At 36.0% G+C, this 22,500-nt stretch overlaps 1 protein-coding gene and 1 long non-coding RNA gene across 5 annotated transcripts in view; both read right to left on the bottom strand.

Moving 5' to 3' along the window:
* cnbd1 (cyclic nucleotide binding domain containing 1) overlaps positions 1-21,516 on the bottom strand; it is a 79,648-nt gene extending 58,132 nt beyond the window's left edge. For 3 of the 4 annotated variants that reach the window (XM_087309849.1, XM_087309852.1, XM_087309851.1), the window contains exons 1-5: positions 21,463-21,516; positions 21,140-21,195; positions 20,965-21,028; positions 20,751-20,855; positions 14,010-14,129 (exon numbers count right to left, since the gene is read on the bottom strand). In XM_087309849.1, the coding sequence (XP_087165975.1) occupies positions 14,010-14,129; positions 20,751-20,855; positions 20,965-21,028; positions 21,140-21,161 (311 nt within the window). In that variant the 5' untranslated portion in view covers positions 21,162-21,195; positions 21,463-21,516. Of the gene's footprint in view, positions 1-14,009; positions 14,130-20,750; positions 20,856-20,964; positions 21,029-21,139; positions 21,292-21,462 lie in introns of those variants that run through there. The other variant, XM_087309850.1, reaches the window with a different exon arrangement.
* LOC147838080 (uncharacterized) overlaps positions 1-22,500 on the bottom strand; it is a 982,747-nt gene that overhangs the window by 587,802 nt on the left and 372,445 nt on the right. The window lies entirely within an intron of this gene.

The following is a 22,500-nucleotide window of genomic DNA, read 5'->3' as shown; positions in this document are numbered from 1 at the left end:
GCATCAAGCGGAGAGACATATAAGCCCAACCTACCTAATTTAGCAACCTAATTTATTATATATAAAGAAAATTTTTCTTTGGATTTATGTTTAATTCTGTGCCATTTCGTCCAGCATAAAATAAAAATTGATAAAAATATTAAATATTATATTATAATAATATTTCAATGATAAATATATTATATATTTCATATATTTTTTTATTTTTATTAAATATTAAAACCAATTTTTTAACTTTAAAAGAATTAGGAAATCAATAATAGGTGCATGTAATAACCCTAATTTTTTAATCATATATGCTATTTTGAACAATTTTATAATATAATAAAATAAAATAAAAATCTTTATAGAGTGAAAGAAATATTACCCATTACATCCAAATATATGCATACCAAGTGTAATACACACAGAAAAAAATGAGGATTTTTCAAGTGGTCTTCTGATTTTTTTCCCATAGCTTTACATGCTTTACTCTAAAATGGGGGAAGCTCATATAAGCTCACATTTCTCCAGATTAGAGTTTCAGGTAACACACAAAAAAGTCTCTGGGTCAAAGTGTGTTTCCCCGTCCAGCACACATCCCCAGGAAACACAGGAGGAGGATTGTGGGAAAGGGTGAAGTCTAGAGGAGGGGTCAGAGAGCCCTCAAACACAGAGCAAAATAAATACATGAACTATAACAAAAATACAGTCAGAAAGTGCACACAAAGCAGGTTGTGCTGACTGGCTTCCTTCATTAAATAAGCAGAAAGTCTTCCGCTGGTCCTCTCCCCCCAATCCCTGCCCTGCTCTGACGGCTACAATGGCCTCCTGGACGTGGAGCTACACTTCCTGCCTCCAAAACTGGCAGAGAGACAAGCTCTCACGGGAACAGTGTGCAAGAGCAGGAAGCATGTGTGTGTGTGTGTGTGTGCGTATGTGTGTGTGTGCCAGCACAGTTGGTCCAGCTCCCCATGAGACCTGGATGGGGAAAACTGGCTTTATGACAAGAGCAGATGTAAAGACATGTAGACAACAAACCCATATAGATTAGTGAATGCACACACATACACACACACACACACAAACACACACTCACACACCAGGTCTCCGGATGACCTTTAGAGAACAAGCTAATCTTCGCAGGGGTTTAAAATGTACTGATGAATCACAGTAGCTATGTTTCCATCCAAAAATGTGAATTAAATTTATGCGCACAACTGTAACATTGCATTAAAGATATGCAAATAAAGGAGAGTTTCCATCCAATGAGCGTAAGAGAACAAAATCATCACTTCTGGATAAACTGAACCACTTTAATGATGGACTTTGACTGAGTGATTTCTGAATAAACAAAACAACATTTTAGATGTTTTACAATGTGGTCTGTCTGCTGGTTTGTCTATTACAGTTTTTCGCTTTAGTACATTTCTCAGATCATAATTGAAATTCTTAAAAGTACCTGTTTAATCTTCACTTCAGGAGTTCACACTTACAGATGTTTAAGAATAAAGCATATTTATATTCATAAGGAGAGGGCTCTGAGCTCGGGGAAGACACCCCAACTCGTGTTATTCATCTTATCAGGGAATAGAGAGAAGTTGGGATTCGAGCTAAGTATCTAGACCGGCCCCAGAACGCTCCCCCCGGGTGTGTAATGTTTAAGAGGTGAGGTGTCAGGGTGAAGGAGGGATGCTAAAGTCGTGAGTTACTGCAGGTAGGACAGCTTTGGTATATATAGGGGTTTGGTCTAAAACTGATTGGATAATAAAATGATTGTCAATGACGTATTAATTGCTGAAACATTGGCGCGTGCTCCTACCGAAAATTGTTTAGAAAACATCACATGATTGGGTCCTATCATACACTCAGCGAAATAAGGCGCAAGACGTCTTTGGCACAATTTGTTGTTATTTTCAGACCAGCGCAACACTAATTTTCACAATTTGCACCATGTTGTATTAGGGTGCTTTCACACCTGCCTTATTTAGTTCAATTGAATCGCACTAGAGTTCGTTTCCCCTTTTGGTGCGGTTCGTTTGGGCAGGTCAGAATGCAGCAATCGTACTCGAGTGCGCACCAAAAACGGACCAAATAAGCGTACCGAGACCTGCTTGAAGAGGTGGTCTCGGTACGCTTTCAAACGAACCCTGGAGCGGTTCATTTGTGGTGAGAATATGATCCGTACTAAAACAGGTCCAACCACAAAAAGTACTGCGCCCTCTGGACTAATTCAGCTGCCGTTCACCGATGCGCTGTGCATTATGGGATATGGAGGAAAAATATTTGTTGACAGCACTTTACCAACAGAGAGAGGGGGAAAACATTACCTGATGGATCGTTGGTAATATTTCCGCAAGATGACCACGTCGCAGTTTAGCTAAATTAATTCATGTCTCCTCCTGAAGTGACAAGCGATGCATTAAACACTGTTTTCCAGCCGCGGCTGCGCTTCATTTTCGTAATGTTTAGTTTGTCTAAAGCAGGGATACAATCAGCCAGCGCAGTCGTCCCTCCAGAGTAAAAGGTTTTGTTTACCTGCGGGTGTTCACTGGCATTTTCCCGCATGTGAATTCTGACCAATCAATAAGCAGTTTAGGAAATAAGTTCAACAACACCTGGCCAATGAGAGATGTGGATTTTGTCAGATGACTGCATTTTGGTTCGTTTCAACTGGTTCGGACCAAAGCCAGCAGTGTGGTGTGAAAACGACCCAAAGACGGCAAAAGATCCAACAATGTATCATTTATTACCCTTGGTCTGGACCAAATGAAGCAAACTACAGATGTGAAAGCACCCTAAATAGCAAATCCATTTGCTCCAATTTGTGGACTCATGGGTGTTCCGGTCTAAATAGGAGGTGTGTTAAGGCGCATGGTTGGCGCGTTGCTATTTTGAGGAACTGAAACCGACCGTTCCACTGACATTCTAAAAGCTGGTCTAAACTAATGTGCTCTGCGCTGGACTTGCAAACGCTTACACATGCTTAATACACACAGGATGTACAGCGATACACAAACATCTTTCTTATTAAAAAATAAAGGATTAAAATGTTACAAAAATTATTAATATTTACAAAAATATAAAAAAAAAACCTCTTCCTCCACATTCATCTCAGGGGGCTTTTTCACTTTATTCATGACAGTTTGCATTTGTATAATGTTATTTTTATTAGTTAGTAATATTTATAATATACATATTTATATTTTTAATAAATTAAGTTTAGATTTGTCCACCTGTTGGGTCTTGTTGATGTCTGCATCACCATATGGGGCATAAGACCAGGACATGTGTTTGGATATAACTCAGTTTTTTGATCACACTTTGTTATTAATGTTCATTTATTAATTTCCTGGAAATTAGAACTGAATTTAGAAATAGTTTGAAAACAAATCTTTGCGCTTAAACTAAATTAAATATGTGGGCTAATGGATGGCTTCAGTGGAGTAGGTATACAAAATAAACTCCTTATCCACGAAAGTAAAGGAGTAAAGAGTAAAAGTAAAGTAAAGAGGCCAAATGGAGGAGGCTCGTTCTATATCCTCATGCAGATGGTCTGTTTAACTGTTTTTTCCGCTAGTAAGGCTTTCAGTTTTTCCACAAAGTCTGCCATGTAAATAGCAAATGCGCCATGGCGTGACGCAACTGACTCCTAAAGGGAATGGAAGATGAGACTCTTGATTAGTTTAATGCACCTTATACTCAATACACACTCATAACTCATAAAGAGAATAACCACAACCCTGTTGGAACATGTGTTAGACCAATAGTAAAAGTGGATTCGGACCCCCCCTTAATGCTTTTACGATATGCGCTTTAGACGTTGCATCTAGATCGTTAAGCCTGATTTATACTTCTGCGTCAGGTGACCGGCGTAACCTACGGCGCATGCAACGCGCGTGGCTGTGCATTTATACTTCTGCGCGCTGTCTCTGTTGGTCTGCATTAACACTTCCGAAATGCTAGTTGGCAGTGAGGTGTAAATGTTCCTCTGTGTCGAGTTTCTTCGCTGCTTTTTTGCTTTTCCTGAACACTTCCGGGATGTACAAGTGGCTCAAACTCGCTCATTTTGAGGCAGGAACCAGCGGACGTGCAACAACTTTAACTATGAGGTAAACACAAAACAAAACTTTCCATCCGGAGCTCCTTCACAGTACTCCACACAGTACTCCACGCAATTCGTGCGGCTCTCGGTCCCGCCCAGACTCGTCAGCGCTACACAGCCGACCAATTACAGAGCTTACGCTACGCGTCGTTGCGACGTGTAGTTACATTTTTTGAGAGGTGCACGTCAGTGACGGCGACGGCCACGGCGAAGGGCTATGCGTCAGCGCCATAGCATACGCCGGCGTTTGACGCAGAAGTATAAATCAGCCTTGAAAATCAAGCCCATTGTGTCACTTGCGCATATCAAAAAAAGCAGTTTCTTATTTATTTGAACAAGTTGCAAATGCTTTTGTACATCCATGCAAATGATGATGTGCAATCCTCTGATGTTTTCTACATTATCAATTGCTTATGTCATGTTGATCAAAATGTATTACTTTGGTCTCTGTTGAATACTCACACCACAACATGTATTCAGTAGTTCATTGCGTTATTATTCAAGTCTTTACATGCAAAATGGCTGCACAAGTTGTCATAATATTTGTCATAATGCATTGTCCTATAAATTTCCAATAGACTTTTTTCCAAATCCATCTAATTGGTAAAATTCTAAATACAGATAGATTTTTGCAATTTTCCAAAATGTGCATAAAAATAGGAGATACATTTTTCGAACTAAAAATGTCATTTTGAGACACATTTCTGAGTATATTTAAAATTCACGATGATTTATGATGACGAAAACACACCGTAAGCATCCATGCTCACATCCTGGAATTAATTCTGAAATATACCATTTCTGCTCAGTTGTACATTTATGTTTTTATATCAATGAACTGAGCCACAAATGTCAAGTGACTAATCACTCAGCAACTAACACAAAATTATATAATGGCAACGCTTGATTGGCTCATGAATGAAAAAAACCAAAGCCTTCAGGATGCATGAATGGAAGCTGCATAAAAATGTATAAATGGATGTATGGAATAAAAAATTATAGATAGATTGATAAAAAAACATACAGAACAATATAGAGAATGACAGATAAGATCGACAGATGGATAGAACAATAAAATGATCAAATGAAGAATACAATTACAGAACAACAGATAGAGAATGATAGACATGGACAGACTAATAAAATGATAGAACAATGGACTGAATGACAAGATTGAAACGTGGGACAACAGACTGAAAGTAAAAAAAAAAGGAAAATGGTACAATGGTAACAGATAGAACAACAGAAAAACAGATATTATGACAGAATGATATATAGAACAGAGCTACAGAATGATAAAACTGGATGGATTGATGGATGGATGGAACAAATTATGGATGGATGGATGGATGGATAGAATGATATATAGGAGGATGATAGATAAATGATTTGATGGATGGATGGATAGATGGATGGATGGATATGAGGATGATAGATAAATGGTTTGATGGATGGATGAATGGATGAATGGATGGATGGATGGATGGATGGATGGATGGATGGATGGATAGTACGATAGAAAGAATAACAGAATGTCAGACACAAACAATATACAAAAGAAAGTGAAATAAATAATAAATTGTCAAATACTTCCTTTTGGGCTCTTTGGGCCCAAATGCTGTAATTGCAACTATGATTTCAAACAGGAAATTTAATGGGAGGCCTTGATTTTATCCATCTGGAATGAACTGGACCGTGGCCATGAAATGGGAGTGTTGTTGAAACACAAGAGCATATCATTCAAAATCAAAGCAAGTTATTGCCTTCTGACAGGAAGATAAGGACTTTTCTCTATTAAAAATAACACACACTAAAAAACACGCACAATTAGACCAGCAATGTGCTTATAAATAAAAGCAAACAAGATGTAAATTTGGATTTCATGTTGACTTTAAACTAAATCAGTGATTTTGTTTACCTTTAAAGCAAACCCTCGGGTCCTTATTCATCATTTTGATCATGATTCCAGTGGAACCGTCGAGTGTCTATCGCTGTGGGCTTGCGATTTTTTACCCTTTCTAATCTCATTTGCAGATTCTTTCACAATACTGTTCTCTGAATGTCACAAGGCGGAACCTCACAGGGACGAGACGATCCAGTCTCCCAAATCGAATAAAAAATCGTGACCTATTTCTCTTATCCAGCTCACATCTTTCAAACACATTCCCCCAATGGCAATTCCACACACAACCCAGATATCTAGACACTGAGCTGGGGAAGAAATAAAACACATGAAGACATGAAAAAGCATTAACAACCATCTACAAGGGCATCGCAAAACCCCACAGGTGATGTCACTACAATGCAAAACGGGCATCACAAGAAGTTTAGCTTCCAGCCACCCATGCATGAAGCTCTCTGTGTGTGATCCATGCTCTCAGTTGTAATATGGCACATTTAAGCACAAATGTTCTCTTGTTATACCTAAGCATGCAAAGCACATTAAAGTAGTGAAGCATTCCAGGAGAAACGCTTTGCCATCTGCCTCCATACACTCCGCCTAAGGCACAGTCCATCTATCACACGCTGAGTGCTTAGTACGCACGCTGATTATGTTCTACTATGGTGCACCAGTTAAAGATTGTCCCATGGGATGGTGATGCTTATTATTTCTTTGGGGTTTTAAAATATCATCGTGTGCAGTATTAAAGTTTTGACTTTGACACAAAAAGATTTCTAAAAATATGAAGTACTATATTGTAAAAAGTGTTTAGTTGACTTTACTTTTAAAAAAAAAAGTAAAGTCATTGATTTTGAAAGTACGGAACCCCGGAAGGGACGTGGTGGAGGAGAAAAAAAATGGGTGGGTGAAAAAAAAATAATGGGTGAAAGAAAAAAAAATGGGTGGGAGGAAAATATATATTTCTAAGTTTTTTGCGTTCTCTCGCAAAGTTTTGCGTTCCCTCGCAAAGATGTTTTGCGTTATCTCGCAAAGATGTTTTGCGTTCCCTCGCAAAGATGTTTTGCGTTATCTCGCAAAACTGTTTCTCCACAAACACTTCCTGTTCCCTTCACTCACGTAAACCCTCCCGTTTTTGCTGAAATTCTCCCATATTTTACCATTCTATCCCACTTTCTTTACATTACTGTGCGCTGATTGTCGCCTTTCACTTTGCAACCTCTGAACCAGTGAATGCATGTTTAAGCGCTGACTGACAGACGCGCTCCATACAATAAACTGATCCCAGATCAGCGTCTGTACGCGCCATTTAAAGGGACACTTCTGTTATCAAACAAGTGCGCAGCAAATGAATCTCATGTTTTGTTTAGTTTGATAACAGAGGTGTCTCTGTAAGAATGCACAGATCTATAATGAAAGCAGTCCATTACTTTAGAAACTGTTTGTGCTCATTTAAGAGAAAATAAGCTGTTTAAAATAAAACATGCAGGACGGAGATGTTTCATATTATTCAGTGTATTTGTCTGTTTAAACATACACCCGCTCCTCTGTAAATGGCGTGTACAGACGCTGATCTGGGATCAGTTTATTGTACGAAGCGCGTCTGTCAGTCAGCACTTATACATGCATTCTGGTTCATAGGTAGCATACGCACAGTAATGTAAAGAAAGTGGGATAGAATGGTAAAATACGGGAGAATTTCGGCAAAAACGGGAGGGTTTACGTGAGTGCAGTGAACAGGAAGTGTTTGTGGAGAAACAGTTTTGCGAGGGAACGCAAAACATCTTTGCGAGGGAACGCAAAACATCTTTGCGAGATAACGCAAAACATCTTTGCGAGATAACGCAAAACATCTTTGCGAGATAACGCAAAACATCTTTGCGAGATAACGCAAAACATCTTTGCGAGGGAACGCAAAACTTTGCGAGAGAACGCAAAAAACTTAGAAATATATATTTTCCTCCCACCCATTTTTTTTCTTTCACCCATTATTTTTTTTTCACCCACCCATTTTTTTTTTCCTCCACTACGTCCCTTCCGGGGTTCCGTATGAAAGCATTGTGAAGTATTACAGGTGCAGTACGCATGTTTGACACCCACTGGTTAAACTAGGTATTGCACACCTGGTTCAAAACAAGCGCAGGTTGCCAGATTGACGACACCAACAACAGTGTGCCTGACTGTAGGTCAGTGTCGTGTTCTAAATAAAAGCAACGGCACAAAACAGAAGTAATATTTTCCATATTTTAGTTTTTGTGCTAAGCAACACCTGAAATTTATATTTTAGAAACGGCGTTTATTTCTTGTAGCTGAACAACAGAAAACTGACAATGATCACCTCAGGTACACCTCATGTGCTTTATTCATTGTTAAATACTAACAATGTGAGCTTGAATGCCATTTTACATGACATTTATTGCCATACTACTGAAAGCAGCAGCAGGTAGTTCACCTCAGATCTTGAAAATAAAATAAACCATTTAAAATGGAACTTCAGTGCAAGCCAATACATATCAGTGATGTTGCATCTACATTGAATAACATTAAAGAGGTTTAATATGTATTATAGAGGTGTGAAACTACACTGGTCTCACGGTTCGGTTACGATTACCATGCCATCGATTTGGTTCAATTCGATATCTTGGTGCATTGATGATGCTTTCCATACACAATTTTATATTTAACTTCACAGCAAAAGAAAAATGTAAAGATATATTTATATATTATTTGTAATATAATTTTGGCCCTTAATATAAGCAGTCATATATAAACTGTACCTTTAAAAACTCAAGTACATGCACAGAACAACATGACCATTTATAGCAAATAAGCAAATGCAAATATCCCGCTAGCTTACTGAGCCTTGTCTAGCGAGTTCTTTCTTACACGCCTATGATTGGTCACATGCTCAACAGAAAGGGCTGCGATTGGCTCTAACGTGTTTGCGCTGTTCACAGATAAAAAACACTGATAAACGACATGAAAGACTGTCCAGCAAACACACACTCAGTGAAATTGTGCAAAGTTTCTGCGTTTTTAAGTAGTTGGAGTGTTTTAACTACTCACCCTCGCCTCCCTCACCATAGTTAGCTAACGCGACATAGCACATATCAGATAAATGACGTCAGTACTTAATAACCGGTTTGGATTATTACTAAACTGATACAGAATTGTCAATCAAGAAACAATTAATTTTGACACCCCTAATGTATTAATTAGATTATAACCTTACCATTTCGTCGGAGTGCAGTGACTGCACTATTCTGTGCTTCTGAATGGCTGTATTTAAATGTCGTGTTTTGTCTGGTGCAAACAGCCAAATTGTTTATCACTGCAAATCTCATCACGCAGCATGTTGTTAGGACACAGGGTTACAATTGAACCTGCTCACCAAATGGTTACATTCATAATATTTATATTATTTGCTAATTAATAGCCACCTCATGTGGAACTCTGAATCTGCGTCTCTTTTTTCTGAGTATGCTTCTCTCCACCAGAGGTCGCATTTAGGTGGCAGACACTCACTTGACAACCGAAATACGCTGTTTTCCAGCAATCCAACTCGGAGTGCTAAAATTTAATTGGCTTAACTGGCATTGGGCGAGTTAAAAGAACCAAAACAAAGACAGACATTCCAGCACAGAACGCCCATTTTCAAAGCAGAATATCTAACAGATAAACAAGAATATTCTCTTGGCATGCTTCTCTTTTTATGCTTTAAAAGAGTCAAAAATTTAGATACAGCACCTTTAAACTTTGGCACATTAATCTGATTAAAAGTGACTTTTACACTGTTCCTAAAAGATTTTTAAAAAACATTAAGCACTATATTTTAATAACAGCTATATTATAAGTGTTTAGTTTACTTTACTTTAAAAAGAGAGTAAAGCTGTTGATTTTGAAAGCAATTTGTTTACTTTTAAAGGAAAACTGGGAAATCTGTTGCCTTACAATAATTGTTAGTTTTAATAACTATGTGCATAGTTGACATGTAATCTGTTGAAGGCTAAATCATTATTTGAGTTCTTTTTCAAATATTTCCGAAGAGACGTTTAACAGAGCAAGGAAATGTTCACAGTATTTGATATTTTGTTCTGAAGAACTATTTTTCCTTCTAATTTGGATGAAATAAAAGCAGTTGTAAAAATATTTTGGAGTCAATATTATTCGCGGATTTTCATTCAATTGGCTACAAAACGCACCACTGTTGTCCAATGACTTGGGCCCAATTAACCAAATCAACCCAGTACATTTCACTTTAAGCTGAAAACTGCTATCTTGTAAAATAACTAGCAAAGTATTCTGTACCTAAACCATAGCAAAGATAAAACAACATAGTTATTAGCAATTATTAATTCAAATTATTATGTTTAAAATGTATTGCAATAAACTTCCCTCCCTTAAATTTCTTGTAGCTGAACAACAGAAAACTGACAATGATCACCTCAGGTACACCTCATGTGCTTTATTTAGTGTTAAATACTAACAATGTGAGCTTGAATGCCATTTTACATGACATTTATTGCCATACTACTGAAAGCAGCAGCAGATAGTTCACCTCAGATCTTGAAAATAAAATAAACCATTTGAAATGGAACTTCAGTGCAAGCCAATACAAATATTTAAAAAACAATTCATATAATTTTGCTGTATTAAAGTAAATTAACTGTATATAATTCATTCAGTCATTCATTCATTTTCCTTCGGCTAAGACCCTTTATTCACAAATGGTCATGAGTAAAACCACCAACTTATCCGGTATATGTTTTACGCAGCGGATGCAACCCAGTACTGGGAAACACCCGTACAATCTCACAGTCAAACACACACTCATACACTACGTCAAATTTGGTTTATTCAATTCACCTGTACCACTTGTCTTTGGACTGTGGGGGAAACCGGAGAACATGCACATATAGAAATGCCAACTGACCCAGCTGGGACTCGAACCTGCAACCTTCTTGCCGTGAGGCGACAGTGCTAACCACTGAGTCACTGTGACACCCCAACTGTATATTATATTACATAAAACTACCTTTAAGTCATGCATTTTTGCATGAAAGACTTCTTTTAAAAGCATAAAAAGTAAACCTCAACCTTTAGAACAGTTATGCACTTTAAAAGAGGAATCTCTGCAATATATAGTGAACAGCATAGGCTTTCTCTCTGGAACACATCAAAATCTAGTTCATATAAATTTTTCACACCAACAATGCTCTGATCCTTCACTGAAGTATCTCCATATTCTCTTTCCTGCATCTCTGGTGTCTCTCTGTCCTACAAAGCTCAAAAACTACCAATAAAAAAAACAGCTCTATTATCCCTAGGAAGTTTGGTGGATGAGCAGGGCAGATTGCATTACAAGGAATGATATCCAAACACCTACAAGCAAATCATAAGCAAGAGAAAGAACTACTTGGAGACTCCAATCCCACAATCCTGTGATGCTTGTCACTGGGAGCAAAGAAAAGCAATACAGTTCGCTGTTCTCTCGCTCTCCCACACAAAGATATTCTGACAGTAATGAACAGTGACAGCAGAAAAGTAAAACAGGCCATATCGATATGAATTAAGATAACGCTGTAAGATAATGGCGGAGAGGGCAGGAGATAAGTCCCATCCTCTATTGTGTTCTTAATGAAGTGTTACCAGATGTCATTCAACAGTAAATTCCCCCAAAAATGTCTTTGTCTTTTTTTTATGAGAGATATGATTTTAATTTTCAAATGGTAAAACTAATTAAAACTTTGTCACTTAAAATGTGTATACTGATGCATGTGGTCTAAGTCATGATGGTTTGTCAGCCTGCTAAAAGGTGCTACACTGCCCTCTGTTGGTGGATGGAAACACTTCTGGAGTCTGAATATAAACAGATAAAATTGTCTGTCTAATCATAATAAAAATAAATTGGTTTTGGGGAGCTTGCATGCAAACAACAGACTGAACACCTTCCATAGTTGTCATTATTAAAATGCATATGGATGTGATCCATTCTTATTTGAACTCCAGGACAATTTTATAAGGTAAAATTATTAGCTTTTCTGTCAATTTTTAAGTCTTTATTACAAAATTGTCCAACAGCTGTTTAATGGAGAGATTTTTGTCCCAACATTTAAACATTTTAACTGATTTTTTTTGTCTTTGCCATGATGACAGTGCATAATATTTTAATAATTATTTTGCAAAACACAAGTATTCGGCTTAAAGTGCAATTTAAAGATTTAACTAGGTTAATTTGGTTATCTTGGCAAGTTATTGGACAACTATGGATGCCCCGAACTGCACAGTTAAAAAAGAAAGCTTTGTAGTAAAGAAAATAAGTACTGATTTTGGTATTATGAAATAATAATACTTCATTATTTTGAGATGTTAAGTTGTTATCACGACATAATATTTAGCTATTGAAACATCAAGTCATTATTTTGAGATATCAAGTCTTTGTTTTTAAGAAATTAAGTCATTACTTAGACATATGAAGTCTGTTTTAGACATTAAGTCATTATTTTGAGATGTTAAGTCATTATTAAAATATTAAGTCGTAATTATTGGATATTAAGTCGATAGCGACAAAATATAGCCTTCTTATTAAATCGCTACTTTGAGTGAAGTCATTACATTGAGAGATTGAGCTATTATTTTGCGATATTAGACCATTGTTTTGAGATATTAAGTCATTTTGAGATATTAAATAATTAATTTAAGATATTATGTCATTTTGAGATATTAAGTCAATATTTTCAGATAATAAGTCATTATTTCAAGATTTTAAGTAATTATTTTGAGATATTAAGTCGTTACTTCAAGATATTAGGTCATTATTTTGGGATATTAGGCCATTAGTTTGAAATATTAAGTCATTATTTTGGGATATTAGGCCATTAGTTTGAGATATTAAGTCACTAATTTGAAATATTAAGTCAATACTTTGAGATATTAAGTTATTTTGAGATTTTAAGTCATTAATTTGAGATATTGTGTCATTTTGAGATATTAAGTCATTTCTAAATTGAGTCATTATTTTGAGATATTAAGTGATTTTGAGATATTAAGTTGTTACTTTGAGATATTGTCATTATTTTGAGATATTAAGTTGTTACTTTGAGATATTGTCATTATTTTGAGATATTAAGTTGTTACTTCGAGATATTGTCATTATTTTGAGATATTAAGTTGTTACTTCGAGATATTGTCATTATTTTGAGATTTTAAGTTGTTACTTCGAAATATTGACATTATTTTGAGATATTAAGTTGTTACTTCGAGATATTGTCATTATTTTGAGATATTAAGTTGTTACTTCGAGATATTGTCATTATTTTGAGATATTAAGTTGTTACTTTGAGAACATTAAGTCATTTTGAGATTGAGTCAATATCTTGACATATCAAATATGACCATTTTATCAGGCTTCTGTGTGTAGGTTCAGTCATTTCACCCCTTTAAATGTCTTTAAAATAAAATAAGTCAACATAAACATAGGAGCCTGAGAAAAAAGCAAATTTTTGATGGAAATTTCAGATGGCAATTCAGAGGTTTTTGCATCTGAACTCTTCATATCAAGTTTTGCATTATGATTTTTTTTGTTTCAAATAAGAAGTACAGAAGAAACAAAATGCTTATTTTCAGTAAATACACTTAATGAGATTCACTTTTTAAATGAAAATAAGCTTAAAATAGATGTACTTTAACATATACTACCATAACACTTTACCATTGTTTTGCATTTAAATAATAAGAGAAAATATTGCTATGTGCTTTTGATGTGGAGTTTATTCATGACTTTTATTACAGACTTCGAATCAGGCTTGACACCCCAGGATTGCATTGAAATAATAAAAAAGAAAATATTTAAATATGCTTTTGATGCGGTTGAGGTTATCCATGACTTTCTTTACAGACCTCGAATCAGGCTTGACAAAACCATATAAACTTCGTATAAACTTGCGTTTTATATCAGTCATTCGTATCATCAATACACCCAGAGGGCCTTTAAACTACCCACAAAGAACCCTTAGTCATACTCACAGTTTCTTAAGGGCTTTGATGGCTTGATTCATGAGTGATTCCTGAGCCAGTTTTCCGTGTGGCTGATGTCTGTTGACCTCCTGGACGGATTCATAGAGGCTCGGCTTCACTGGAGGATGCCTGCCAACAGAAATGGAGAAGATCAGATTATGCTCGTAAAGTTTATATCCATCATTTGCCAATTTGAGATTATATTCATAATGAAATATAGTATAGTACATACAGTAGTTTAAAAAAAGAGAGTTTCATTGTAAAAGACTACAGGCATTGCTAACATCAAAACGGAGTATCTGTTAGAGCTGTAGCGAAAAAAATGTTAGAGAAATGGACTCTGGGATTTTCCAAATGCATTACTAATCTCAGAATCAATTGTAGATGGGAATTTAGGAAGCAGATGACGCTCTAGAATAGTTATTAACAGCAGGGGGTGCTCTAGACTAGTTTTTAAAAGAAGAGGATGCTCTAGTCTAGTTTTTTTTTTAGCAGCAGGCTACAAACTAGGCTAGTTCTAGACTTTTTTTAACAGTAGATAGTGCTCTAGGCTAGTTCTAGGTTAATTTTTAACAGAAGATGGCGCTTTAGGCTAGTTTTTTAGGAGTAGATGGTGCTCTAGGTTAGTTCAAGGCTAGTTTTGAACAGCAGATAGGCTAGTTTTTACAGCAGATGTGCTCTAGACAAGTTTTTAACAGCAGATGATGCTCTAGTCTAATTTTTTAACAGCAGGTGGTGATCTAAGCTAGTTCTAGGCTAGTGTATTAACAGTAGATGGTGCTCTAGGTTAGTTCAAGGCTAGTTTTAACAGCAAACGATGCTCCAGGCTAGGCTAGTTTTTAACAGCAGTTGGTGCTCCAGGGTAGTTCTAGACTAGTTTTTAACAGCAGATAATGCTCTAGTCTAATTTTTTAACAGCAGGTGGTGATCTAAGCTAGTTCTAGGCTAGTGTATTAACAGTAGATGGTGCTCTAGGTTAGTTCAAGGCTAGTTTTAACAGCAGACGATGCTCCAGGCTAGGCTAGTTTTTAACAGCAGTTGGTGCTCCAGGGTAGTTCTAGACTAGTTTTTAACAGCAGATAATGCTCTAGTCTAATTTTTTAACAGCAGGTGGTGATCTAAGCTAGTTCTAGGCTAGTGTATTAACAGTAGATGGTGCTCTAGGTTAGTTCAAGGCTAGTTTTAACAGCAGACGATGCTCCAGGCTAGGCTAGTTTTTAACAGCAGTTGGTGCTCCAGGGTAGTTCTAGACTAGTTTTTAACAGCAGATAATGCTCTAGTCTAGTTTTTAACAGCAGGTGGTGATCTAAGCTAGTTCTAGGCTATGTTTTAACAGTAGGTGGTGATTTAGGCTAGTTCTAGGCTAGTTTTTAACAGCAGACGATGCTCCAGGCTAGGCCAGTTTTTAACAGCAGGTGGTGATCTAAGCTAGTTCTAGGCTAGTGTATTAACAGTAGATGGTGCTCTAGGTTAGTTCAAGGCTAGTTTTAACAGCAGATGATGCTCCAGGCTAGGCTAGTATTTAACAGCAGTTGGTGCTCCAGGGTAGTTCTAGACTAGTTTTTAAAAGCAGATAATGCTCTAGTCTAGTTTTTAACAGCAGGTGGTGATCTAAGCTAGTTCTAGGCTATGTTTTAACAGTAGGTGGTGATTTAGGCTAGTTCTAGGCTAGTTTTTAACAGCAGACGATGCTCCAGGCTAGGCCAGTTTTTAACAGCAGTTGGTGCTCCAGGCTAGTTCTAGGCAAATTTTTTACAGCAGATGTCATTTAATGCTAGTTTTTTTAACAACAAATGGTGCTCTAGGCTAGTTTTTTCACAGCAGGTGGCACTTTAGGCTAGTGTTTTCACAGAAGATGGTGCTCTAGGATAGTTCTAGGTTAGTTTTTTTCTAGTTTTTTTAACAGCAGGTGGCACTCTAGGCTAGTGTTTTCACAGAAGATGATGCTCTAGGATAGTTCTAGGTTAGTTTTTAACAGCTTATGGTGTTTTAGGCTAGTTTATAATAGTTTTTAACAGCAGATGCGCTCGAAACTAAAGTATTTAACAGCAGATAGATTAGTTTTTAAGAGCAGATGCGCTCTAGACTTGTTTTAACAGCTCTAAACTAACTAGTTCTAAGCTAGTTTTTTTATACTAAATGGCAGTATAGGCTGTATTTTTAACAGCAAATGGTGCTCTAGGCTATTTTTTAACAGCAGATGGCATTTTAGGCAAGTTTTTAACAGCTGATGGTGATCTAACCTTGTTCTAGGCTAATTGTTTTAACAGCAGATGGTGTACTAGGCTAGTTCCTGGCTAATTTTTACCAGAAAATGGCTCTAGGCTAGTTTTTAACACCAGATGTTGCTCTAGGCTTGTTCTCGTCTAGTTTTAAACAGCAAATGGTACCCTAGGCTAGTTTTTTTTTCAGGCCAAGGGAAATGCTCACAAGGAACATTGCTTGTGTGTTCAGCTGAATCATGTATGTTGACTTTTATATTACGTCTGTAAACATAGCTCACTATGGAGATCGAAATATATCTCCTTGTCTTAATGCTTCACATTCTATGTATATGAATAACATTGACATATTCTTTAATCTGCAAGAACAAATAATATTTCAACATAATTTCACTGACATCACACCTAAGCCCTTTAGATTTATATTGGATATCAGAAACACGATCTACGCAAAAGAACTGTCAAAAAAAAAAAATCTCAGAATCAGATTTAAAGGGTTAATGACTTTAATACTATTCAAAATGTGTGAAAGTAATAATAAAGAATAAGTAGGAGTCTCCCCACTCCAGATTAACAGTGCAACTAAAAATCACATGACATCACATTAGGCAAAGCTTTCAGTCAGAACTTAACCACAGTCCTAAAGTTGATTTACAAGATAATCACTTGCCATTTTTCATTTTAACCAATCCTTAAATAACCCTTCTTTGTGAGCTCTATTCAAGATGTCTGATTCCAACCAGGAGCAGATCTATATTCCAGCCAATTAGAACCATGACTCATATGTCACTACCCACAAGAACATTCATTTTTGCTGCTCCAGCAGGCTGTAAACATTACTCAGAACATCTCAGAGTGGGACTGAAATGACTGACAGCTCCACAGTTCCTGCGTCACGCCTCTGCAGGGGTGCAACCCACATGTCTTTAAGTAGAAAAACTTCCTGTTTGTGACTTTCGCTTGAGAAGATGCGACTTTCCAAAAAGGCCGATTTTTAAGAATAGCCACTTTGACGCAGGGGCTAAAATTGCTCTAGCACACTCTTGTCAATACAATGCTTTATTCATTCTCAAGAGGCAAAAATAGAATTATTACAAGTTAATATTTATTTCTGCTGAAAGTTTTCTGCGAGTTTGATTTCAATATACACTTAACGGCCACTTTATTAGGTACACCTTTAGCAGGGGTTAAAATTGCTCTAGCACACTCTTGTCAATACAATGCTTTTTTATTCATTCTCAAGAGACAAAAATAGAATTATTACAAGTGAATATTGATGTCTGCTGAAAGTTTTCTGCGAGTTTGATTTCAATATACACTCAACGGCCACTTTATTAGGTACACCTTTAGCAGGGGTTAAAATTGCTCTAGCACACTCTTGTCAATACAATGCTTTTTTATTCATTCTCAAGAGACAAAAATAGAATTATTACAAGTGAATATTGATGTCTGCTGAAAGTTTTCTGCGAGTTTGATTTCAATATACACTCAACGGCCACTTTATTAGGTACACCTTACTAGTACCAGGTTGGACCCCGTTTTGCCTTCTGGTCATAAAGAGATGGACATGGTCAGCAACAATACTCAGGCAGGCTGTTGTGTTGACACAATGCTCAATTGGAACTAATGGGCCCAAAGTGTGCCATTAAAATATTCCCCACACCATTGCATCACCACAAACACCAACCTGAACTGTTGATACAAGGCAGGATGCTTTCATGGTGCTGATGGCAACTCTGACCCTACCATCTGAAAGTCACAGCAGATGTCGAGACTCATGGGAGAAGGCAACGTTTTTTTAATCTTCTATTGTCCAATTTTGGTGACCCTGTGCAAACTGTAACTTCAGTTTCCTGTTCTTAGCTGACAGGAGTGGCACCCGTTGTGGTCTTCTGCTGCTGTAGCCCATCTGCCTCAAGGTTGAACGTGTTATGCATTCAGAGATGTTCTTCTGCAGAACGAGTGTAACAAGTGGTTATTTGAGTTACTGTTGCCTATCAGCTGGAACCAGTCTGGCCATTCTCCTCTGACCTCTGACAATAGCAGGCCGCTTACTGGAGTAATTCTATTTTTCGGGCCATTCTCTGTAAACCCTAGAGATGTTTGTGCATGAAAATGCCAATAGATCAGCAGTTTGTGAAATACTCGGACCAGTCCATCAGGCAAAAACAACCATGCCATGCTTAAAGTCCCTTAAATCCCCTTTCTTCCTCATACTGATGCTCGGTTTGAACTGCAGCAATTCTTCTTGACCATGTCTGCGTTAACGAGTACTTGAACAGGTGTACCTAATAAAATGGACGATAAGTGTATACTACTGTATACAGAATAGGTTCAGTAAAAAAGTTTCAGATTTAAGCAGAATTAAGTGAAGACACTTATCAGCTCTTTTGAGCTTTCTATTTGTTAAAGAATCCTGAAAAAAAACTAAGCAGCAAAAATAATGAAAAATAAGAAAAATCTGAATTTCTGAAGGATCACAAATAAGTTGCATTTTAAGAATCTATTAAAATATAAATCTGTTATTTTAAACTGCAATAAAATTTCAAAATGTTGCCCTTTTTTCTGCATTTTTAATTCAATAGAGTGAGACTTCATTGAAAACTGTTAAAACAATCTAACACTGGTTTCTCCATGTTTTGTTACAAAATCAAGATCTTTTAAAGAAAAAGAAAAAGAAAAAGGTGAAGAAGCAATCAACTGAAAGGAACAAAATACAGGACATCAGTACACAATTATAATGTAAATGTCTATGAATCACAAATTTATATCAGTACCACTAAAAACAGGCTAAGGTGATGCAAACCACTAGATTATACCACTTTAAATAACGATATTAAATATATATTTTAAATCCAAAGTCTTAAGATCCAAACCACTATACAATGAAAATATATTTTATTGCAACAATGAACTTGCACTGCAAAGGGATGTTTCTCCTAAGTATTTCTGCAAAATTATAATTTTTCAAATAATTATTTAACATAAATTGTATTTTTAATGGAAATGTATTTATATCAAGAGGTAATTGACACCTTTTTAATACTTTTTTCCAGACTTGTGAAAACCTTGCTTATAAAATATTTCAATGTGGTCATGTCATTGGTCCATGAACATTTCCTGCTTGTTGTCAAACTATATTAATAACTGTAATAAGAGACATTTCAAAAATAACTCAATGTTGAAACAGCCGTCCTAATGTTGCTTATCAACATGTAGATCTTTTACAATTCTTCATAGGTATGGAAATTAAAAATGTAAAACAGGAAATGTCTTAGGACCAATGTTTGCATCACAGTATTTAGCAGAGAGATATTATGATGTTACCTGAAAAATCAAAAACAAAATAGCATGCATTCATTATATAACTAATAGCTGATTTCTGTGCACCGATTGTTAAACTTTATTAGGGTTAAGTAATAGGGCTGCACAATATAATCGCTTCAACATTGATATTCCAATGTGCACATCCACTATAGTCAATGTTGATTTGGCATTTTAGCTGATCAGTCACACAATTCAGGATTTTGCTGAATTTAAGCCATTTGATTGTGAGAATATTAGAAGTTTAAAGCATTTTGACACAAAAAACAGTACTGTTTGTAAGTTTTAATACAAATAAATATTTTTGAATGATTTATACAATGAAGACTATGTCATTTTAAACAGCAAAATCCAGTTGAAGCACTCAAACAATGTCTTTTCTATTTTAACTTTTTTTTTCACATTTTTTGATTACCTTAGACTGACTTTTGCTGTTTACTCAAAGAGCACCGACACATTATTTATGCTACCCCTGAGCACTTTTTGTTTGATTTTGGATCATGTAATTTTACATTCGACCAGAACACTGTTAGAATCTCCTGAAAACCATAAAGCACAATTTAACCTTTATTTTTGCTCTGTTTTATATGCTTTTTATTTATTACATTTTATGCAGATGTAATGCATAATCACTGAACATCTCAATCAATCCAAATGATGAGTTCTAGATGAATTCTTTCTCTTCAAGTTATCTAATGAAATTATATTTATAAATGGCAATGTATGTCGCAGAAAATTATCTGAAAATAATGTCAGATTTTTCCAAAACTGTGCAGCCCTATTAAGTAACATTACAAACATCACAAATCTCAAATAGCTCGAGTAGCATTGTTTGAAAAGTAGGTTGTGATTAGATTACATTACACTCTAACTAGCTTCTAAGTCAACTACTTTTAATTTAACTCTGAGCATTACTAAGTTTACGTTGCTGTGGAGTTTACTAAGTACTAAGTTTTGGAGCTGAATAAACGACTTCTTCAGGTAAGAGGATTATGGCATTACCTGAAACTGACCATGAACCGCTTGCTGGAAGTAAACACACAGGAGTTGCACTATATATTAGATACACTAACTGCAAATAATTTACTTCATAACATTTGCTGCGTACTTTGGAAAGTTTAAAACTGTTTTGGTGGTCTATAGTATAAGATGTGTAGTGGAAATACTATTTACTTTAGCATTTAAAGTACATAAAAATACTCACATCCTACCCTTGAGTTGTTTTTTTGGTAAAGATGTTTGAGGCTGCTGGAATATTCCATCATAAAGCTCCATGAATCCTTTATGGGTCTCTTCAGCTGAACTCATACTGTGAAAAAAACAAGACATTTTATTACCGTGTTTTAAAGATTAGTAGTTCAAAAGCAACAGAAAAAGCAAACCCACAACATCAATTTACCACATTAAGGCATTTCTACCTGTCATTTAACTGAATGAGCCGTTTCAACTGTGTGTAGTCGATGTCTGCGTGTCTTTGCTCAGCTGTAAAGTAGGAAAGATGATCATTAAAAGCCATACATGCTCCATATTAACTCAATTAAAACAATACTAGCAGCACAACACAATGGTAGATATTGCATGAAATATCTGTACCTGAATTTCGGCCTCGGGACATGCCTGTCTGAGTAGTTAGGTTACTTCATTTATTTCTAGAAATGAAAACATGAGGGGTCAACATACAGTGAGAAATATCAGGTGACGCGTGCGCGCGCAAATGATTGTTTTGGTGAGGAGTCTGTTTGGCCTGTTGCTGAGGGCAAAGGCAACTCATATTACAGACAGAACACGCTTGTCGAATTAAAACGTGCAATTATTAATATCCTGTTGAAATGGCACGTGTCCAATAACGAAATCTCGAATTCAGCGCGGTTTTGAAGAACATAAGGGGCCAGCAAGTTAACAGAAAATGAACTTACCTATGTAAAATAAATTTTAGACACGATATATTTCCTGTCAGCTTGTGTTTTCTTAGAAGTACTGCTGAAGCCCAACCGGAAATGAAACGTTGTGAATCTCCGAACCGAATCAGAATTTTGCACAAATTCGACTAGAAATTTTTTTTCACTCAAACTCAATTATTAAATATGTTTTTCTAAAAATATTCTTTAACCTAGCCAGCGAACAAGAAATACTTATACTATTATTAGACAGAAGACATTTTGAGCTAGTCAATCGTGTCATGCTTAAAAAGTTATACATTATGAAGTAATGAGAAAAAAATTTATTGTGTTAAATTTTTGTTTTTCCATATACAAACACAGGTAATGTAATGATCTCGAAAAATATCTTGTTTCATGAGTTTATATTTCAAATTTGATTAAAATTAGCATGCAAAATTAGATTTCTGTAAAATTTCTGAGAATATTATTTTTTTCTTTTCTCCCACACAGAGGCATTTTCTCAAAAACCGTCCTAAACTAAAACCTTAAAAGTTGCTATGCTAAATAATTTGGTCTACATTCAAAGTTCGTATATCTTGGAAAGAAGACACTTTGGCCTTTGTTATCCACCATCTACAGTTTAATGCTTAAAATGAAAAAAGTTATAGATGCTTCAGGCCTGTAGCCAGCCTGGTGAAATGGGTGGGACCTTTTTGCAGTTATTTACCTTATTTTCGTTTTAATTATGAGGTTTAAATACTGAATTTTTGTGACATTTTAAGCACAATTTTTTGCTGGATTATCTTGTTGGATGGTCATCGTAAACACATGTTTTGATGTGTCAAAAACATTTCCTAGACATTTAGTATTAAGAAATATAAGAACTATACCTATTTTAAAATAAATTATAATGTATAAAGCATATATCATTAGAAAAAAGGAAACTGTTAAAGTTTTAAATTTAAGCCTGTTGTCATTTATTAGGCAAATTTCCTAACTTTCCTCAGCCATGCAGAAGCGACAGCCAACACAGGATTTCTCTTGGTTTCAAAGCCTTTTCCAATAGATTATTTT

The sequence above is a fragment of the Danio rerio genome, chromosome 24 (assembly GCF_052040795.2).
Source record: "Danio rerio strain M-AB ecotype USA chromosome 24, GRCz13ab, whole genome shotgun sequence".
Lineage (NCBI taxonomy): Eukaryota > Metazoa > Chordata > Actinopteri > Cypriniformes > Danionidae > Danio > Danio rerio.
Note: the sequence above shows the minus strand (reverse complement) of the source record. Positions and strands in the feature narration are given on the sequence as shown.